Raw genomic sequence first — 21,206 nt, forward strand, 5'->3', positions numbered from 1 at the left:
TGAAAATATCTGAAGAACACGCTCATTTTTTAGGTTAATTTTAGATCAAATCTGATTTATAAATTTCATTTTAATATAAATCACTCCCCAACCCTTACTATCGAGTCCAGGTTTCTCAGAAAGGCAAGGCAGTGTGGTAATGAAACGGAAGAACTCGTGCATGCACAAGGAACTCTGTGTTCCCCTCCCAAGCTCTAAGGGAAAAGTTTCAGACCAGCTGAGGACACACAGATCAGAAGTACCTCCAGAAGTACCTCACAGGCAGCCTGATCGTTTGATACAGCCATTTATCTTACAGCACACGCTAACCTATCTGGGAGCATAGTAAAGCAGTAACCAAACAGACACGCTCCTGTCCGGTGTGCAAACACAGATCATATTTTAAACCATGGAGGTTTTTCTTCACCTACAGTATTTTATAGTGGAGGTTTAATGTTGCAGTTGCTGATGCTGGCAGGAGAGTTGCCTTTTAAAGCACACTCTGTTAAAGAATAATCCTGTGCCCCACCAGCTGCCACAGAAGAACACCCATTAGTAGAGCTGGTAATTACATGTCTCTCTCCATGTGCCTTAGCCTTAAAAGATACTAATATTATCCAAACATCAATATAAAATAGCAATATTACTCTCCTCATGAAATAGCTATAGCAGCAAATTTTTAAACTTTTATTTTAATGCTTTTCTGCAGCACTTGTTGCATTTTTAACCTCCTTAGCTTATTTTTAGTTACATGTGGCAGAAGACTTCAAATTGGCAATCCTTCTATCCTGTAAGGAACTTAAAATAATTGTAAACTATTCATATTATTTATTTCATAAAAGAGATTCTGATCTTTATATCTGTTTCTTGTGCAATATATTGCATGTCAAACTAGTCAAATTTAATACTTTTTGTTGGTTTTTACACAGTATTTGCCACATTTTGTTTCATATTGCTACACAAATATCTGAAGAAGTGGTCACAGTAACACCCAGGGCATAATGTAAACCAGAAGGTGGGGAACCTGTTATTGATGTCCTGTATTTGAAATCTGGGGATATGGGTGCTTAGGGAAAGAAAAATACTTTTTCTCTTTTGCTGAGTCATTTTAAAGCACTGTGCATTGTGGAGCATCTACAGTGGCTTTGCTTAATAAGAGCAATTTTCTTGGAAAGATTTTGGTAATGCTGAGTTGCTTTAATATCCTCTGTAGTCTCTCCACATCCTGCATTTCTGTAGACATTAATACTCTGTTCTCATTTGAAGGCTGTCTGTGAAGAAGCACTGAGAGCAGGATCCCAGGCTGGCTTTCATTTGGATGCAGTTGTCTTTGGAGGAGAGGATTTCCGTGCCAGCATAGGTTGTTACTTTTCTCTTTACTATAAATGTTTATGTATGGCATTTGCATTGGAGAAGACCATGAAATTTCTAACAGAAATAATTAATGACACCTGAGTCTCATTTTATGTTTTCGTTTTTCTCCTTAATTTCTTTTCAATGCAGAATGTATCACTGGCAAATTGAAACATGGTCCTTGTGTTACAGGGCACTGAGACGTTCTTGTGCTTCTTGCCAGTCAGCACCAAAAGTTAATGAAAAAACAACAACAAAAAAAAAACCAACAAAAAAACCGCCCTGCTGAGTCACTGAAATAATTTTAAAATACTGTATCCATAAACAACATTCACATGCTTTTTAGAACTATTTTTGAAAGTCCTAAAATTCTGGTGTCTGCTTCACCACTTCTTTACATACAACTGTCAGTCAGGCTTTTGACATCAAGCACAAATACTCTCCTGCTACATTTTGCTTTCATAAATTTATTTTAAATATGTCGCATGTCAATACAGCCACATATTCACATTAAAGCACTATTAGTCTTCCGAAAAAATAAAAAGTGCTTCACCATTTCTTTTGTAAGAGGGCACTTAGCTTCTGATTCAGTTTAAAGATAAAAGATAAAAGCACAGTTCTATCAAAAACTTCTACATTAAAAATAAGTATGTTAATGTAAAAATCAGCATTGCTTTACTAAAATATTCCTTACAGACTGAAAATCTGTATCTAAATAGTTACCTTATGGTTATTATTGTTATTATTTTTTTTCCCACTAGCCTTCACATGAGTACGTTGCTTAGCTGGTGCCCTGTGAGCACATGAAGTCTCATGAATACTTTTGCTTCTTCTCAGAAGTCATCTACCATCAATTTTTCATTCAAATACTAAAGCTTAAATATTCAGCTTAGGACATCAGTTGTGACAAGAATCAGAACCAAGGAAAGTGCAATTCTATTCTCAGTGTGAATTTTTTAACCATTTAGTTGGACCCAGTATATCAGTTTGCATAAAGCTTCTCCTGCTGTAATGCTTCTCACTGTACATGCAGTAAATAGTAAAATCAAATAATTACTTTCATTTTAGTCAAGTCAGCAGTCCTTACCAGACAAAGCTTCCACTGACTTCAGGCTTACAACTTCTGATTTAAACTAAATCAAAATCTGAATTTATAAGCTAGTGTTTAAAGGGACAGTATTTTTTATTTTTGCTAAAGCAGCTTTCTTTTTTCCTCAGAAAAGTATCCTTTTGACTCTATAGTATAGCCTTACACCCCTCTTCTGTTTTCTAAATCAGTTAACTAGAATCTCAAACTTTCCCTTTTTTTTAACATAAGAAATATTTAAAACAGGAAGGTTTAAAACACTCTTGTCAGCTTTTCTTTGTTCTCATTATTTTCTTAGGTGCAACAAGCAGTAAGGAAACTCACGATATTCTATATGCCAGACAAAAAATAATAGTCACAGCAAAGGCATTTGGCCTTCAAGCAATAGACCTTGTTTACATTGATTTCCATGATGAAGATGGGCTCCGCAGGCAATCAAGAGAAGGTGCCTCAATGGGATTCACTGGTACGACTTTCTGCTGATGTCTCAAAGGAACACAGATCTTGCTCATTTTAAATATGTGCTACATTTACTGTCACTTAGACAAATAACTTGATTTTCATTTCAGGTCATTTATTGAAAAACTCATTGATATCAAGCTCTTCTATGTTTATTAGTGTCTTAAAAATTGTGGCTGGAAATTTTGCCAGTCAGAGGCTGCTTTTTAAAACCACATGCCATGAAGCGTGTGACTGGTTTTGAAGAGAAGTTGGGGCAGAGGCTGTGCAGTGATTCCTCCCATCACAGAGCATGGGAAGGGCAATACTGTACTCTGCAATGGCCCCTCCACAACTGGAGCCCTTTCTCTTTCTTTGAACAACGGCAGTAGTTAAAAAATACTTTTTAGGCTAAAAAGTTGAGAAGCAAATCTCATATGCTAATTGCTAGGGGAAAGTTATTTTCTTATTGTTTTCTTTGGTTTGTTTTTCATCTCCTGGCTTTCCCCCCAGTAAGTGCTGGTGACACCTATGGGTATTGGCAGACAGCAAGAGCAGCGGGCTCCTTGCCCCACAGTCCTGTAATGCAGCCTGTTACCCTGTGATTGGTGTGCCAGGTCACTCGGACACCCCGTTGGGACAGTGCAGACACCAGAGATTGGGGGTTTGCAATAGAAATCAGCCATTTGACACATGCATTAGAGAATTCTAACATACAGGACGAATATTACATTATTTTTCTCTGCCCACCATCCAGGATATATGTACATATGAGAATAGTACATCCCTTAGGTTTCTGTTACCAAAAACATGGGTCCTGGCAATGCCACCTCACAAACTCTGGTTTTACAGTTAGCTGTACATGATATCTTAAAGCACCAAACAAAAAAATAAGTGCAATTTTAAGTGATCTTGGCATGCCAGTGAAAGAATAGCAATCAATGCTTTTTGGCACAAACTCTGCTTTATTGTCTGTTGAGCTTTGACATTTGCAAACCCAAATCTTGTTTTGGAGGTGAAATGGTTAGCTCCTCACAGCTACATTATCCACGGCCATGTGGACTTCCACCCTTCACTCGTCTGCCTTTGAAGTTGGGAAAATAATAGAGCTGCTGAATGGTAGCACCTGCTGACGGCTACCTAGTCTCAACCAATATTTCCTAGCTTAAGGAAAGGCTTGATTTTTGAAAAAACATAAACATCTGAACCTCCTGTTGACAGAAGACGGAGTTGCAGATGCCTAGCACCTTTGAGAGCACTCTTTTTGAATGCTTAATATGCATTTAAATGCTTAACTGAGGCTGCCAATTTAGGAAATTTAGCAATGCTCTGCATAACCAACGCTGGTGGTGATTTGGACTCCACTGACCTTATGGTGGAAGTTGTCTGACCTTAAGACAGGGTCCAGACAGAAGACAAAAAGGTCACATAGTAATTTAGAGTGTAGAATGACTTTCTAACTTGGCCGTGCATGTGTCATACTTGCGTTTTCATACAAGGAGTAAAGGTCCGTGAAAGGTACAGATTTTATTAAGGTACACTCACAGCACCTGCTTTTTGCCTCCTGCCTTTCTGCAGCTATCATCAACACATTTCCAAAATTCAGCAAACAACCTGGCAATCAGTCCAACCGTAATTAGAGACGGGGCAATACTGACTCTTCTAATTTGGTGTGGGGAAAAAAATTTTAAATCTGTTTAAGCTAAAACAAAACAACATTTTTCCTTTTCTTCTGCAAAAAAGAAAAAATATTTTAAGTCCATCTAAAATATTTCTCTTGTTTTTTGGTTTTCTTGCTCTCAGTTTGTCTAATATTTTTATAATCTTTCTGGTTTGTTTTGCTTGAAATAAAATGTAATTTCAACACTGAAAGCAAAATCATATTTTTCCTAACCTATACAAGTGTTTTTTCCAAATCTATATAAATGAAACATTTTAACATTTCCAATTTCACATTCATCACAGAAAATTACAAATGGGCATTAGCTTAATCCATGACCTTGCATAAAGCAGAAGTATGCACATTGTTTTTGCCATTGACAGTCCTCTGATAATGCAAAAGTACTGAAATGTCACCCTAACAAGTTCAAAATGTGCAATTCTTCTAGTTTTTAAATATATGATGCCTCCCTGCTAATTTTTTTATAAAGAATCAAAATCATTGAAATCAACAGAACTAAAATGAGCTGAGTCTTGCAAATTGCTCTCATAGCTGGAGAAAACTCACTTATTTGCATGCACAGGGCTGTACTCACCACCCTCAAAAGCAACGCAAATCCAAAATATTCAGCGAAGTTATATGTCCTTAGATGTTCCCATATTAGGCCAGTAAAATTGTCCTTAATGCAATCAAACAGCTTCACTCAAGATTAAACAAGAAAAATAATACGATGAAGCATTTACCAGGTATTTAAATATTATTGCGAACCTCAATGCTTATTGTAGCCAAGTTCTCTTTTCCAGTTACCTTAAAATCAGCCTGGTTTTCCTTCAGTGAGTGTATAAAAGTGAAATCAAATGTTTTCAAATGTAATTCAGCCAAATTAATAGTCTTTTCATATGACTATTTATAAATATTTTTTTTTAAAAAAAAATATATATATACACACATATATATATATATCCACAGACAGCCAGCAAGATGTTTAACACTACTGCTACCTGTGGACTTTAAATCAGTGTGTTGCCTATATAAATGGGCATAGGTTTTAGGAATGTTTATGTAAAAAATTAGGTAAACCTTGCCATAAGCTTTAACAGCTGACTTAGTCATTATAAAGTCCTGTGCTACATGCTGTGAAACCAGATATAAATACGAAACAGTCTAGGTGTCCTCTCTTTTTCAGTCCTTTGTAGAAGACTGAAATGACACCATCATACAGTTACCTAAAAGACTTGACAAGTATTGATTTAAAGCACAATATATCAAGTGGTACTGTAAAAAAGATTTCGTGGTCATAAATTTTAATGCCTTCCAATTTTGCACTCTCTCAGTAACTTGTCAATAAAAACAATTCTGTTTAAAATATTTACTTGGTTCCTGCATGGCATTATGTCAGTTATTTGGATAGGTAGACTGTGACAAAAATCAACTGAGTTCTATAAATCAAAAGTTGGATTATATTCTCCATAAATTGTTCAGTAGTGTTTAAATTATGAAAAAGCATAGTTTACTACTATAGGTTTCTTTATCAAAAGCAAATCTTTTTACAGAAATGTTTTACACTTTAAAAAATCATATAGATGTATTTTTAATTTTGCTGTAATTAGAGATTGACTTTAAATATAATTTAAAATATGCTCAACATTTTTTTCAGAAAGTTAAGCTCCTTAGGATTTTTCAAGAAATGCTTGTACACACTTCAATTTTGGAATTAATGGTTTAGCTAGGAGAATTTATTGTATTACAAATAAGGAACATCATCAACTTATTAATGATGACATTTTATTAAACTGACTAACAAACCTCTGAGTAGACCTAAGGTAAAACACATTAGTTTAAAAAAAGTCTTTGTGTAATTTCTTTCAAAAATTATAGTTCTTAATGGGGTTTAAGCTTTTACCTATTTTTAAGGTATTTTAAAAATAGTTATGATATTGAAATTTCAAACTGAATATTTGCATGCCTGTAATATCATAAACTAAACGCTGTTTAACAAGAAATAAAATTGACCTACTTATGGCTTTTTATCAAAGGAACGTAGCAACGCTAAAGGACTACTACTTCTTTGCTCATTTAATCAAGGAGATTTTCTTCGTACTCCAGGTTATCACTCAGACCCACTGCAGTCTGATGAAAGTAATCCCAGGGATTTTTGCAGGGGTGTTTTCATTGAAAATAGGTGTATCCCTGCGCTCATGTGTGAGACTTCTCAGATCTAGTGATGGGCTGATTCCTAAAGTATAGCTGGCTCAGTGTCAGTAAAAACACGGGAACAGACCCCGTTGTGCAGGAAACCTCCTTAGGTCCTGACACTTCCAACTTTTCCTGGCGTGCAAAAATCTCGCTTGCGCAAGAGGCTGCGGCGGCGGCAGGGCGGCAGGGCTGTGGGACCCTCGGTCTGCAGGGGACTGCTCACTTGCTGGCAGGATTGCAGGATCAGGCTCATCCCTCTAACTAGTCTTGTTATCTGGCACCGAGGAGAGTCATTTATTCTGCAGGAAGCTGGGAGTTACAGTAGCCTCTCTTTATCAATACACCTTAAAAGCAAATCACAAATTCACACCGGTCTGTGAAATTCCCATAGAAATGAACTAATAATGTCAAACACTGCACTTTTAAAACTGTCAAACAAATTAGACATGTATTTGTTTTAAGGTAGCTAAATTCAATCACAGATTAAAACTGATTGTGTGGCTGTCGATTCACGTTTGAAAATCTCTAGTGAAAAAAAAGACAACATATATTTTTATTTTCTTATGTTTATACAAGAAAGGATTAAAAATATGCTTCATAAAACCTCAGGGCACTGCTGGTGGTTGTTTGATATACCAGTGACTAAATAAATATTACAGCCTACCTGCAACTACCAATAATTGCAGCAACAACAGTTTAAACAACATCAAGGATTATACGGTGCTAAGACAATACCGAGAATTTAGGGCATGATCCTTAGGCTACTGGTAACTTTTCAGTCCTACAGATCTCTTACCATCTTCTTCAGATTTCATTTTCTGAACACATTTTAATACAACTTATTTAAGACTGGCTGGAGCTGTTATTTATATAGTCAAATTCAGAGATGCCTTATACTTAATTGTTATTGACAATTGTAATTGCCTGAGACAAACAATTGCACCTGAAATGACTGAGAGAAGATGTAAGGATTGAAATGGGGAGGGAGGAGAAAGAATCATGTCTTCTTTCAAACTATACTGAATGCAAGCATAGCACAAGGTATTTTTACTCTCAAAATAATCTGTCAAAAAACTATCTGCCTGTTTTCCAGTTTTAAAAATAAAAGAAACCAAGTAAAATAATTAGTTAGAGAGCAAGAAAGTCTGCAAGGCATATGAGAGCCTCAAGTGGTTGGAACATTTTGCTTGAACATCTGTTTGTTGATGCATGATTCTGGTGTTATTAATCTTCTTTGTAGGTAAGCAGGTGATTCACCCCAACCAAATTGCTGTTGTCCAGGAACAGTTCTCTCCGAGCCCTGAAAAAATAAAGTGGGCACAAGAACTGATTTCTGCTTTTGAAGAACATCAGCGATTAGGCAAGGTAAATATTTTGTTAATATGCCATAGTGGAACCAAATTTGAATAACATTTAAGATTGAGAAAGGTCGGTGATGGCTCTTTGCTTTTATCTTACGACGTGTGCTGTAACTAAGAGTATTTCTTGGGAAATCTGTCTCTGCATAGTGTATATTATAAATGTATCACTTCCCAATATATTTAGAAATAGAATGGCTATCTTTTCCTTCCTCCCCATTTTAACTTTAATTCTTTGATTACACAGCCTTTTGAGTACCTGCAAGTATCTACAGCATCGGAGAATTAAAACTGCTGCTCCATTATGCTGCAGAATCACAGTGTTACTGTCAGAGGAAAATATTTGCAACCAAAAGTCAGGTAGTCTGGCAGAGGACTCAGACTGCTTCCACAGACATCTTTTATGGAAAGAAATAAATGGATTAGGAAGCCTTCGGTTTCTAAAAAAATATCTGTGATGGTAGACCTGTTTCACTTTTGGGGGTTTGATCCCTCTAATATGCCCGGTAATGAGTGAATGTACTTTTGAGTGAAACTGCTTGCAGATTGTAGTTCTTAATCACTAAAAATGGGAATGTTTTATGTGCATTTGTACCAATTGCTGGACCTGAATTTTGGATAGAGGAGAAAGCAAATTAACACTAGAATATGATTGTTCCTAATTTAGTGCATCATTGAGTCTCACGTTTCCTGCTCTGTGGGTTTCTGCTATGTAAATATTGCGGTGGTGATGCACAATCTGTCTCCACTTTGTGCCAGTAATACTTAAATTAGGGGTCGCCTGAAGGAAGATTTTATGCTAGTTGCGGCATTGTCAGTTAATTATCTTAAAGGTTATTTGCTATAATCCAGTTTGCCTCTTTTTGAAAGAAAAAAAAGTTGCAGCCAAACATGTTTATCTTAGTCTCAGCCAAGCCTAGGCTAGTTAAAAAGGAAAGTCCCAATGTCGGAATGGGGAGTGCAGATGAGTGGGAATGGTTCACATGTGCTTGTGTGGCATTCAAGTAGGAGACAAATCCCTCCAGTCATGAAGTTCATCTATAAGACTGTGCATAGGGTCTCAGTTTCTCTGGTGCCACATAAATGTTTTCTGCACTTTTTTTCTAGTGGGTAAAAAAAATATGGGATAGCTGCCTTCCCTGTTGCCCTGCATTTCTGATACTGCGGATGTTGTGCCTTAAAAATGCTGTAAAGGTCAAAATAGAAATTATGCTTTCTTCTCAGAGGTAAAGTGTGACAAGGTATTTGCTGTTGCTCTGCCCTTCTCCTTGCTGAGCTATTGCATCCCCTTTGTGGTACCTCAGTGTTTCCAGTAGAGCCATGACTACGCTATTTGGGTGCTGTCCAGAGCAGTGATTTCAGGGTCACTCTTAGAATGCTGTATGCCTGGATCTCTTTGTTCTCTTCCCCTGAATTTTGAAATGTAGCTCTCTTCATGCAAACAATATAGAAATAGAAAATATGTGACTGGTTTTGCCCATTATTCTGATTTACAAGGCTGGGCTCCCTCACAAAAGGCATCGTTACAAACATACTGCTGGTGCAAATGTGTAGGCAGGTAGATGCAGCAAGAAAAAAGTACAACAACTTACTCAGCCAAATATTGTTTATGATGTGTTTAATACTATTCATTCAGCTGAGTTTAGTATCAGAAACTCATCTAAGGAACATCCCTGCCATATGAACAGTCAACTAGGAGACTGGACTAAATTTAACTCCAGTCCCAGTATCACACAATCATTAAGCCAACCATGTTTAATATAGAATTATTTTGTGTTAGGCAAGCGTTAATCTTTAAATTTGTTTTGAAGCTGCTATTTTACTGACATAATGCTGAGGTTTTTTGTTTATATCAGCCATTCAGGGGGGGTTTACTTGGGTTTGGGGGATTTTTTTTTCTCTTCATAAATGCTTTTAAAATATGTTATAAGCTTCTGTAATCAGCTGCAATAGCAAATTTGCTAAGGGTTTGTGGTGCAGGCTATTTTTTTAACCAACCAGGCTGCATGCTTCATATATTTTTGCATGTAGCCCTCTATCAATAAAAAAGGACTGGCAGGTTAATATGTGAACTTCTGGATCTTGTAGCACTGTTGTATTACTGGACTTTATAACAGATGTGGAAAAATAGTTTTCCATGTAATGCTGGAAACTCGTTAACTGAGTTTCTAATTTGCTATTATGACTGCGTCAGTGAGAAGAGCTTGGACGGTCTGATTACTTAATTTTTTTTCCAAAGCAAACATATCTCACTGAGGGATCCTCTCGCTCCACATCCTAACGACATGCTAAAATGTGAGTAATAACTCTTCCCCCACCACCTCCTGGCAAATACTCCACACAGCGGTTTCAGTAATCCTCGTGTCCTAATGAAACACCTCTTCTGTTTTCCTTTCCCTTTTATTATATTAAAGTGTTCATGTCAGTAAGACGAAAAATATAGCGGTGGTTAATATGGTTGAGACTCGCATGGTTTTACCATGTTATTAATCAAAGTTGAAAGCCTGGAAAAAATAAATGTGAGGGATTTGTGCAGCTGTTTGTGTGGTAGGTAAGTTACTGGTCTGCAGGCTCTAGGATCATAGTTTGCTATTAATTTGATTTAAAGTTTGATGCCCTTAGTTAACAATATTTTATATTAAAATACAGTAATAAGCTTTTATAATCTATTCCGATTTGAGAACTACAATTACCATAATAATCTTCTTTGGAAAGAAGGCTGAACCAGGCTACTTCATCCTGGACACTGAAATGCTTTGACATAGCATCACCCAAATGTGAGTACTGAGGTCAGGAAAAATTAGGATCTCGACTGAGCACTGTGGAATTAGAGATGCTGTGGCAGTGTCCAAAGAGAAGGAAATTAGAGAGCTAACCAGCTAGCCAGAAGTATTTGGGCTTGCCTTATGGAGATAGCCCTGTCTGAGGGGTTGCTGTGGTTTGGTTTCTAGGTTGTTTTGTTTGTAGGGCTGTTTTTCACATTTCTAATCCAGCTAAAAAATAGCATGTCTAGGAAATAAATGGCAACATTATGTTTTGGACAAGTAGATACAAATGCTGAAAAAGTACGTTTTGTATTTTATTCGACTATTTATTAAGTGCTCTCCTTTGTCTAGAACTTTGAGATCTAAAACTGAAAAGTGCTTAAAAAGAAAAGTGTTATTTCCAGGTTGTTTCAATATTTTTCCAGTAGAACTGCATTACTAGGGGATATGCTTTTCAAAATTAAAATTTTCATCCTAAAGAAAGCAGGCATAGCTGTTGGAAAGTCTAAATATAAGATAAATGTCAGTGTGCTCAAAAATGAGAAAGAAGGGTGATAAACATCATTCCAGTAGTCTAAAGAACAGATTCTGTTAGAAATTTCTAAAGCTATGTTAAACAGGGAAGTCATCTTATAAATACAGATTAGCTGAATCTAATGGGAGAAGTTACCATCCTATTTTAAGAATATCTGATTTCTAACAATGAGGATATAAGAGTCTTTACTATTTAAGTAACTCCTGAGTTTTATTTTTCCAGTACACTGGATACAGGACTGTATCTCTTCTATATGTAGTTAGTGTTTGTATATGACAAAAATGTTAGATATTGAAAATGCATTTTTAAGCCATTCAATGTGTAAATACATCAGGAATAATATCATTATTGAAACTGAATCTTCCCAAATTGCCTTACTTTTAAATAAAATTCAAATATAAAGAAAAACAGAAGAATAAAGTAAAAGGTTGATTACACATTTATCTCACATACTAATTTACAAATGCTTTCAAAGCACCCACATATGAAACTAGGGAATAACTAAATGATGCTGCCAAGGTCACTTGTCAGGTAAGGATTATTTAGAGTTAAGGTAAGGATATCACAAACCCAGGTTGTAATATGGGTTGAATATTTAAATCCCATAGAGCAAATCAAAAGAAATAGTTGTACGTGCCACATACAAATGCACAGAGTGCTTCTAAGAAGACCTTTAGCATATGTTTCTTGCATTATATTCTGTGCCATTGTGTATCATGTTCCCAGCAGCTGAAGAATAATATATATGAACTCCAGTGATTTGGCAAACTGTACAGTTTCATTTACGGACCTTTCCAGGATTATGAAAAATCTTAGGAATGCATTTATTTACACAGCATCAATCCAACAAAGGAATGGAAATTTCCAGCAGTGGCTCCCTTATAATGCTCTTTGTTTAGGAAAAGCTACCCCAAGCCACTGTATCTTAGAGACGATGCGCCCTCATGCTTGGGCCAGCTCCAGCTCCCACTGCCTCACAGGGAGGTCTCTCCCGGCCTTCCTCCTTCTCCTGGCTGTGCCATGGACCCCAGGAGGGCTCCCCAGCCACTTGGGATCCACCCTGTCTCAATCCAGCCCGTGGTTGCTAGGCAAGCAGGACCATGTCCCAGGGCTGCCTCTTGGAAGGGATACACAGGAGCATCCCTCAGGCATGGGGCTGTATGAAACCCCATCAACCCACAGGGATTATATTGCACTTTACAGGACATTATCTTGGGGCTTTATGTAGAGCTGGGAGTGAGGGAGCAGCCCAGCGCCCCGCTCCCCTTGCCCAGGACAGACTGCTGAGTTTTGAGGTGCCGCCACCCAAGCTGGATCCCATCCCAGAGTGACAGTGGCAGCACAGGGTACCTCTGTGTGTGCTGGGCTGCAGCGCTGTCAGCCCTCCCTCCGAGAGCACAGGACATTTGCTGTCCTTTGTGTTAATCAGGCAATGTGTACTCCTTTCACTGCAGAGTGGGGGATTCAGGAATTTGTGATAAATTGCCACCTTTAAGGAGCACCAGCCTTTAGAAGTCTAGGCTCAGGTGCATCTCTATGCAAAGATGAAGAGTGCTGGTGGGATTTAAGCATGGGCCACTGTTACATTGTTTATCTTTTTAAAAAATGGCCAAGTGAAATTTTAATGTCAAAACTGAGAGAGCTCATATTAGTACTCAAAGTTTCTCTATACAGTTTTAGTATTTGAAAAATGCTTTACAAATGTGTTTTGTGTCATGGTTGAAGGCTTTTCTCTTAGAAAGGTCCATCTGGGGGCAAATTTTGAACCTTTACAATAGAGCAGAAGGGGCTGTACTAGCTAATTGCTTGTGCTATACTGCTTCCTACATTGGTGCAATCAGTCCTGAGGGAGTTATGCCAGGTGGGGAGAGAAGGAGACAGATTTTACTACACAGGGCTGCAAAAGCTTCTAAGCAGGGCAGAAACTCATACAAAAATATTTTCTTGCCAGCTTCCCTCCTTTCCACTCCCCAGCAGGCATTTGATGGCTCTTAATCTGTTCTCCTCCACTCATTAAAGACCTCTGTCCAAAACGCAGAGGGAGAGGGACTCGGATGGCACACTGATATTTCCCACGGGGAGAAGTTTCACCATGAGCCGGGAGCAGGATGGATCTGTGTGCCTCCATAGCCTTGCCACCTGGAGGTAGCCCCTGCAGGAGGCAGCTGCTCCTGTCCCGGGGGACACAGGCTCTGCAGAGGATGGCACCTCTCTGGGCTCCCCCTCAGCAAGGCACGACTCCTCTACCCTTGTTGGCTCAAGGAGGTAAATGCAGGGTGAGTTGCTTTTGGAAGGGCCATGCTGTGTCGGCACATTCCCAGTGCAGCCAATGCTTTGCTATGGACATGGAGTGGGAAGACACCCAGCACTGCAGACACCTGCCCACCATCGTGCCAAAACCTGCTCTGCACCAACCAACCCACCAAGACAACTACCCACCTCCAAAATCCCTCTTTAAAAAGCATTAACGAGCTCTCGTGAGCCTCATTTCAATTTCCAAAGCAGGATCTAACTAGAGAGGTAATGTTCTGACCAGATGGCTCTTTTTAAGCTTTACTGAGGGAATTCAGAAGCCTGTACAGCCAAAATATTGTTTCAGTTAATTTAAGTAGCAGCAGTCTTGCTGCCTTTTCACTTCTCTCTGTGCTAGCCAGCTTTTTCAGGGACCTGGAGTGGCTCTCTGCAAAAGCTCTGTTGGTTGAAATAGAGAATTACAGTAAAAAATGACCGTTCAATCCTATTCAGAAAATGAATCTGAAATTAGAAAAAACACAAAATACAAAAATATGGGCAATTCCATGCTTGTTGGCAGAACGAGCCTCGCTATTATTATTTTTCTCAACTCCCTTGTATTTTACAGCTACCTTTCCCTTTGGTATCAAATGCCGTCTGTGTGCCCTGTAGTCATTTACTTTCAGATTGAATTTTCTAGTTTATATTTAACACATTGCTTCCATGACTATAAACCTCAAGTTAATTCCAAAATACTAAATGAAGGGTGTCTGAGGATCCTAAAGTCTTAATATCAGCTACTTTTCACTTTTCCATATAATAACCATGATGCTCACTAGGGAGAAAAAAATGCATGGTTGGATAGGCTGTTTGTCCAGGAAGCTGCTTTTGTGCTATAAAATAAAGATTTGCTTGGCAGCAGCAAGTGTGCTCTCTAGGATTCTTCCGTTCCCAATACAGTATAAGACAGAGAATAAAAACCAGTGGAGTATATTCCTGATTTCTAGAACTTTGCTTCTTTAATTTTATTCCTTCCTGCTCTAGAAGAGCACACAAGTAGGCAGCAACCACAATGGGAAGGTAACTAAAGAAAATGCAAAGACAGCAATAAAAAAAATCCTCATATCTGCCTTTCATTCAGGGATCTTAAATAGATTGTTTGCTCAGGGCGAGGGAGAGACTTTGGTGGCCTGAGGAGTTTCTGATGCTGGACCAAGCAGGATCTCCAGGCCCACCCCAGCTGAAAGGGTTATCCCTGGTGGTTCAGGCAGCTTGGGGGACTATAAGAAGGAAAAACAGCTTGTCTGGCTCACACAGCAGGGCAAAACCCTTATATATGGGCTGGAAACAGTAATGCCAGGTGGAGAAGAAATGAAGGACCTTGTAAGTCCTTGTTCTTCATCTTTCCTGCCCCACTGTGGACTTGAAGGATCACAAAGTCCTTTCTACCTGTTGAGCTTTAGAAAGGGCTTCTTCTGTCAGAGTTCTTGCACTGCTGCTCGGGAGTTATTTGAGGCAAAAATCAATCTCTATTTCATGTGGCTGTTGCTCTTTCTTTCTTGACCTTTTGTGTCCTTCCATCTGCTCCTGGAGGTAGAAGCCTATCTCAAACAAACAGGCCTGCTTCTGGCATTACAAACTGATTTATCCTCTGAACTCACTGACTACTTCTTCTCCAGTGGAAGCTTACGCTGGCAAAAAGAAACAAAAGGTAGTGGTTTCTAATGTTTTCTACGTATCAACAAAATGGCTACAGAAAGTTAATGGTGATGATACTTTGCAGAATTCCCTCCTCATCCACGCTTCAACAGATCAGAGACCCACTCAGAATTTTCTCTTTCCAAAAAGATATCTTTGACAAACCTTTTCAGGGATCATTTATTTTCTCCAAAGATTTTGTGTACAGGTGTCTTTCTACCCATACTGGTTTTACAGAAAAGGGGTGAATGTGAAAGGGTCCAAAGGAAAGGCTGTGAAAATATGCAGCCCAAAAAGCTTTATCCATACAGCTCACTGCCTGTGAAGTCTTCAGTTTGTCATATGTGACTGCACTGGTTATTTGGGCATTTCTTACCTACTGCAAAGAGACTTAAAGAAAGCGAGAGTTATGTATGAGTCTGCTCTGGAGGCAGGACAGGACTGAGCAGAGAAGAGAGAGAGGCATTACCATGTCACAGTCTGGAAAATATTCCCAGTTGACCCAGATTTCACTGAACACCTCCTAGTAGCTCACTAACCTTTGGAAGTTCATTACAAGAAGGTAGAATCATGACCCAGCTCTTAATGACGGCTCTTTGGCTACAACTTGCAGAAGAAAAAAATTAATTAAACCTGCATTCAGCACCATCACAGCTGTTAGCTCTTGACTTCCCCAAAAATATGGTGTCAACCTTCTGTTTCAAGAGAAATCATTTCTTTGTACTGAGGATAATCACTCCTCCCCCAGGCACAGACCCAACGCCATTTGCTGTGACCAGGCTCCTCTTCTCTTTTGTTCATTACCTGTAAGCAAATCCAAGCGTTCTTTTTAAGCCCCAAAGCAAAGACTTCCAAATTTCCTCTGCAGGGAGTCACTTCAACAATGTGTGTTTTCATTAATCCCAGGGGAATTATCTTTCTGAATGCCATGCTTTTTAGGGGGAGCCTTTGCCATCCACCTGCTCCCTTCCCATCTCAGAAGACCAAATCTGCCCTGCTTGCAGAACACAAAACTCTTATTTCCTTGTAACAGCTAATATTGTGCAGGATTAGAGGTAATGTTCTCAGAGCCAAGCAGATTTTAGTGTGTTTATTCCTCTTATTTTTGGTGTCTCCAAAAAGTCATAACTAGACCTTTGGGTTTCAGAAATGGGCAAGACACTGAATTACCATGGAAAGAATCAGTGTTTCTCAGATAACTGGATCAAAGATTTCTTGTGTCTGTGGACATGAGGACGCTTGTCTATGTGGGTTAGGAGGTACACAAGGTTTGCACTAGCCAGCTGGCATCACCCCTTCTGCTCATTTCCATTTAGCCTGGCATCTGCCCGCAAGTGCCGACACAGGTCACAGGGGTTGGAAGAGGACTTACATAATTACTTATTTACACAATGGCTGTATTCACACACAGCCTCTGGCCCGCGTTACCAGAGCAGTGTGGGAGCTCTGTTTGACTCACGACATCTCCTAATGATGAAGGGGGTGGAGGAGAGAAGGGTGGCTAGCTCGTTGGTCCCCTTATGCCCATTTCCTCCATGTCCTAGATGCACATCTCCTCCAAAGACTGCCAAGTAGGACAAGGAGACAACCAGACTGCCACACACTCTTCAGGGATTGGGTCTGCAAAGGAAAATATTGCTAGCAAAACTGTTGAGAAAAGTAATAGGAAAAAAACCACCAAATCTTTACCAGTGGTGCACTATTTCTAACCACATGACAGCAGAGTACTGTCCAAGGACCTCCCCTCACTTGTGAGACTGTCATACAATCAGTAGTCCCCTAAGTAGTGGAAGAGGAGGTTTTGGCAATTCCATAAGCATTAGATAACCCCTATTTTAGACTCATACTTAATTCAAAATTCAGCAGCAGGTGGTTTCTTGTCCATATTGCAGTTTCCTGGAACATCATCTTGTCTTGCTTTTCCTTTTTTTCTATTGGCCTAACTACCCAGAATGTCCCCCATGCCAAAGCCTTACCTACTCACCAGGATCCCCTAGCACTTTCAAGCCTGCCATCTAAGTAGCCAGACTAGATTCCCAGAGTAAGCTGCTTTTGAAAAAGGTGGCTATCTCTACACAGTGGCCTAGGACATCAGATATGTGGACACACACAACAAATTAACCTAGCACTAATGGCTATATTTTTCCATCTGATGCAAGACAACTGGGGTTTTTCCTTCTACTGTAGACAAGCCACAATCTCAATGTAACCTATATAAATGTCTTTGAGAAAATCCTGGCAACTCTCACACAGGAGTTAAAGTTGTTGGGTACATGTATGACACGATCAAGGCATTGAATCAAAGGTTTATTAGCAGAGGCTGGACAATGACTGAGTGGACCACAGCAGTGGTTCCAAAAACAGAGCACGGAGTTCTCAAAACTGATGCTCGTGCTTGGAGTCCCATCTGCCAACAGACAGGAAGCCAGTAGACTTTTTGGAATTTACAGAAGTTGTTTGGTACTTCAAAAATTACATACTTGCTATGTCTTAGGAAAACCAATCTTCATATTCAGTACCAATGCAGGTGATCAATAGATTAGAGTGGTCTAAGAACTGAGGGTCTGCAGTAACCCTCTTAGTGAGCTCATTGCAGTCATTGGGACGGATGTGGATGGAGGCACAGGTAACCACAGATGGAGCAAATGCTGAGGTAAAAGCCACGAGCATTCCCAGGTGCAGGAGTACATCTAATTCTTCTGTATTGTCAGCCAAGGGGGACTAGCTCATCTGATCATCGTCCCACACGTCCCAGAACAATTATTGTTTGACTTTAATTAACTCAAGTACTTTAATATACAACTCAGAGATAATTGTGTCACATTACTATGAGGTGCCTTAAATGTTCTATATCATGATAGTTTTTTTCTGCTTATTTCTCTCCTTAATCCAGTGGTACATCAAGAAACAAAATATGGTGAGAGTAAAACCCCGTGTAACATTGTGTATCATATAAAAAGGTTTCAGTACAGATGAAGAAGTATAAAACTTTACATTCCCTAATCTTATGGAAAAACATAAGGGTACCTCACTCGTCATCCTGTCCATCCCCTGTTGTACTCAAAGTCAACACAATTCCATATATAACAGAATTCCATTATACCCATGATAAACACTAGCAAGAAAATTACCTGTATCATTTCTTCCCCTCTCCTCGTTCCACCACAGAATATTGATCCCCAGATAACACAGAAATTGTGGACACTGAATCCTGTCCATTTAACTTCTAGAAAGGTAAAATGCTTCTTGCCACTAAAAACTAGTATACTCTGGTTATGAAATGGTCGTATAGATTTACCAAACTCTTTGACCACTCCCAAAAGTTTCACAAAGTAAATGTTCCCGAATACAGGAGAGACATACACAAAAAGAGGAGGTCTTCATGTTCCAGGAAACACTGCATTAATGCGTTCATCTTTTGCTATGGCAAATGACCAACGCTGAGACTCCTTCTGTGACTTGATACATGTCATTTCTTATAGGCAAGGCAAATCTTTAAGGATGACATATAGGTATAACAAGAGCCATGTTTAAGATCAATGGCCACATGCGGCCAGGGTTGTATTCTAAGTTGTCAAAGAAGAGCCCTCAATTACACATTGAACTTTGCTAGGTCTGAGCTGTGCTGGAGTGGCTGCATTTATCTAAAAGGAACTTCATAAGATACAAGAAAAAATCTGCCAAACTGGTGTGTTACAAAGTTTGGTTCTGCATCTCTTCAGTCTCTCCACAACCACCTGGAAATTTGTTGCATTTGTTATTCTTACTGCACAACTGATTGCCCTTCTTTATCACTAGCCTATGTCTTCATGTCCTGACCTGTGAAAATGACTGCTCTCTGTCAACTCTGCCTGTAGGCTGGATCCTTGCAACACTTGGAGCTGACCATTCTCAATTCCCATTTTTCCAAGACTATAATTTGCCATTACCTTCTGAGGAAACAAAAAAAAAAAAAAAAAAAAAAACCAAAACAAACAAAAAAACAACAAAACAAAAACAAACAAACAAACAAAACCTAGCAGCTTTCTATAATTTTAATTCACTTGCAGCTGTCTTCTATATTTGCCAAATCTTCTTTGTTCCATCCTCACAGCACTTTAGGATGTACTGAAATTCGAAGTAGAGCTGTTAAGACCTTACTCAGCCTGGCCTGCATCTTGCATAAATTGCTGTTACTTTTTTAAAGTGTTACTATTGTCCTAACAGAGCATTAAATGTCATTGTGAATAATACTTCATGCCAGAAGGAAACACCTTGAGTCTTTCCTTTCTTCTAAGTGAATTGGGAAGGACTTTTTGCAACTCTGCATGATGACCCAAACAAGGAACACCGCTCATTCACTTTTTCCCTTGATTCGTCCTTGGTAGTCTGCCCTGACAGATCTATAGAGCAATCAGGCTGAGGAAGCACAGACATTTTGTATTTACAAACCCCTCTGCTGTGTTGTGCTGCCTTCACAACAGCTGTACAGCGCGGGCCAGCCAAAGTGCCCTTACAGCTCCCATACACTGCAGAGTGGTGAGTGCCAAAGTCACCCTATTTCTCACAGGGCTTTGCCTTTAGCACATTCTCTGTGTGGCTGTATGACGGATGGCACTGGACAGGCATAGCAGAATTTCTGCAGTGTCGCTTAAAACCGGGGCAGCGTCTTTGACCCACAAAGCCACCCATTCCTCAGAAGGACTGCGCTTCCAGACTGCTGTCTGGTGAGTGCCACAGTTGTCCTCCATTCCCCCACTTCTCATCCCCCCTGAATTGTTGCAGTGCAGGTTACAGTGGCCACTGCAGCAGAGCATTCAGAGGACAGGTGGATAGGCCTCCAGAACACAGATGTCTGATTCTCACCCCCTCATTACAGCGAGTTCCGATGTTCCTAGTGGTTCTTAGTTTACATGTTTTAAGTTTATTGGTTCAGGAGTTCTCCATCCAGTTTTATGTATAAGTTTATGTTTATGTATTTCCCCTAGTTCCTTATGTATTAGTTCTGCAAAGTTCTCCCTTCTTCGATGCTCCATTGGTCTACTCAGGTAATTCCCTCCCTTAAGTTATACCTATTGGATATTCCTCTGTTGTCTCCTCCTCCTCAGTCAATCCCCATTGGTTGTTTCCCTTTGTTCCACCCCCCCCCCCCCCCCCCCCATATAAAATAGTGTGCTCTCCCCTTTTTTCTGGTCTTTGTCCCTGGATCTTCCATAGCAGGTAAACCAGCTGGAACCTGCACAGAGACCCGTCTCTCATCCTTTGCTTCTGCCGACGCTTTTACACCACCTCTGTTTGGGGCTCGCTCCTTTTGAAGGAGCCAGCTCTCCCTGCAGACTGCAGCTGACAGCTTTCCCTGCAGGTTGCAGCTGACTCCTGCCTGCAGCAGCAGAAGCCAAGGATGTCTGCAGCTGGATGCTGTGCTGCCTGGGGCTGCCCCAACAGTGTCACCGAGTTACTTGCATCCATGTATTGTCATCTGGAGGCTGTTCCCATCATCTGTGGCTCTGCCTCCTGGATGTTCCTTCTCCCAGCTTCTCCATCAACCTTTACCTGGAGGACCTGTCTCTTCCCAAGGCTGGTCTGACACATTTGATTAGTCTGATGGCAGGGTCCCTTTACAGAGTTCTGAAAAGGCTCCCTCTGAATGATTTAAATGGTTACGTGGTGAGCAAGAACCACAGCCACCGAATGCAGTGGATGCAAATCCCAGCCTTGCATTACCCACCTGCTGTTGCTCCTGTTCATGCTGCAAGCTTCCTTAAGAGCAGGCCCTTAGTCCCATAGTTGAACTATTGGAAATCTAAGTACAGGCTGGAAGTGTGAGATTGTTGAGAAAATTAGGCAAAAAGAAAATTTAGATCTATGACTAAATTAATCCCCAGATTAATGCTATCAAAGCAAATGGTGTTTATAGAAAGTCTTG

General features: G+C 39.7%; 1 protein-coding gene and 1 long non-coding RNA gene across 6 annotated transcripts in view; one reads left to right on the plus strand and one right to left on the minus strand.

Moving 5' to 3' along the window:
- The window catches only part of CLYBL (citramalyl-CoA lyase), a 168,354-nt gene that overhangs the window by 143,646 nt on the left and 3,502 nt on the right, over window positions 1-21,206 (plus strand). For 4 of the 5 annotated variants that reach the window (XM_039561196.1, XM_019283019.2, XM_019283020.2 and 1 more), the window contains exons 5-7: window positions 1,246-1,339; window positions 2,718-2,885; window positions 7,954-8,078. In XM_039561196.1, coding sequence (XP_039417130.1) covers window positions 1,246-1,339; window positions 2,718-2,885; window positions 7,954-8,078 — 387 coding nt within the window. Of the gene's footprint in view, window positions 1-1,245; window positions 1,340-2,717; window positions 2,886-7,953; window positions 8,079-10,310; window positions 10,367-21,206 lie in introns of all 5 variants that reach the window. The other variant, XM_039561256.1, reaches the window with a different exon arrangement.
- The window catches only part of LOC104685980, an 80,529-nt gene that overhangs the window by 28,588 nt on the left and 30,735 nt on the right, over window positions 1-21,206 (minus strand). The gene's annotated exons all lie outside the window — the stretch shown is intronic.

Source organism: Corvus cornix, chromosome 1, assembly GCF_000738735.6.
Source record: "Corvus cornix cornix isolate S_Up_H32 chromosome 1, ASM73873v5, whole genome shotgun sequence".
Classification (NCBI taxonomy): Eukaryota; Metazoa; Chordata; class Aves; order Passeriformes; family Corvidae; genus Corvus; species Corvus cornix.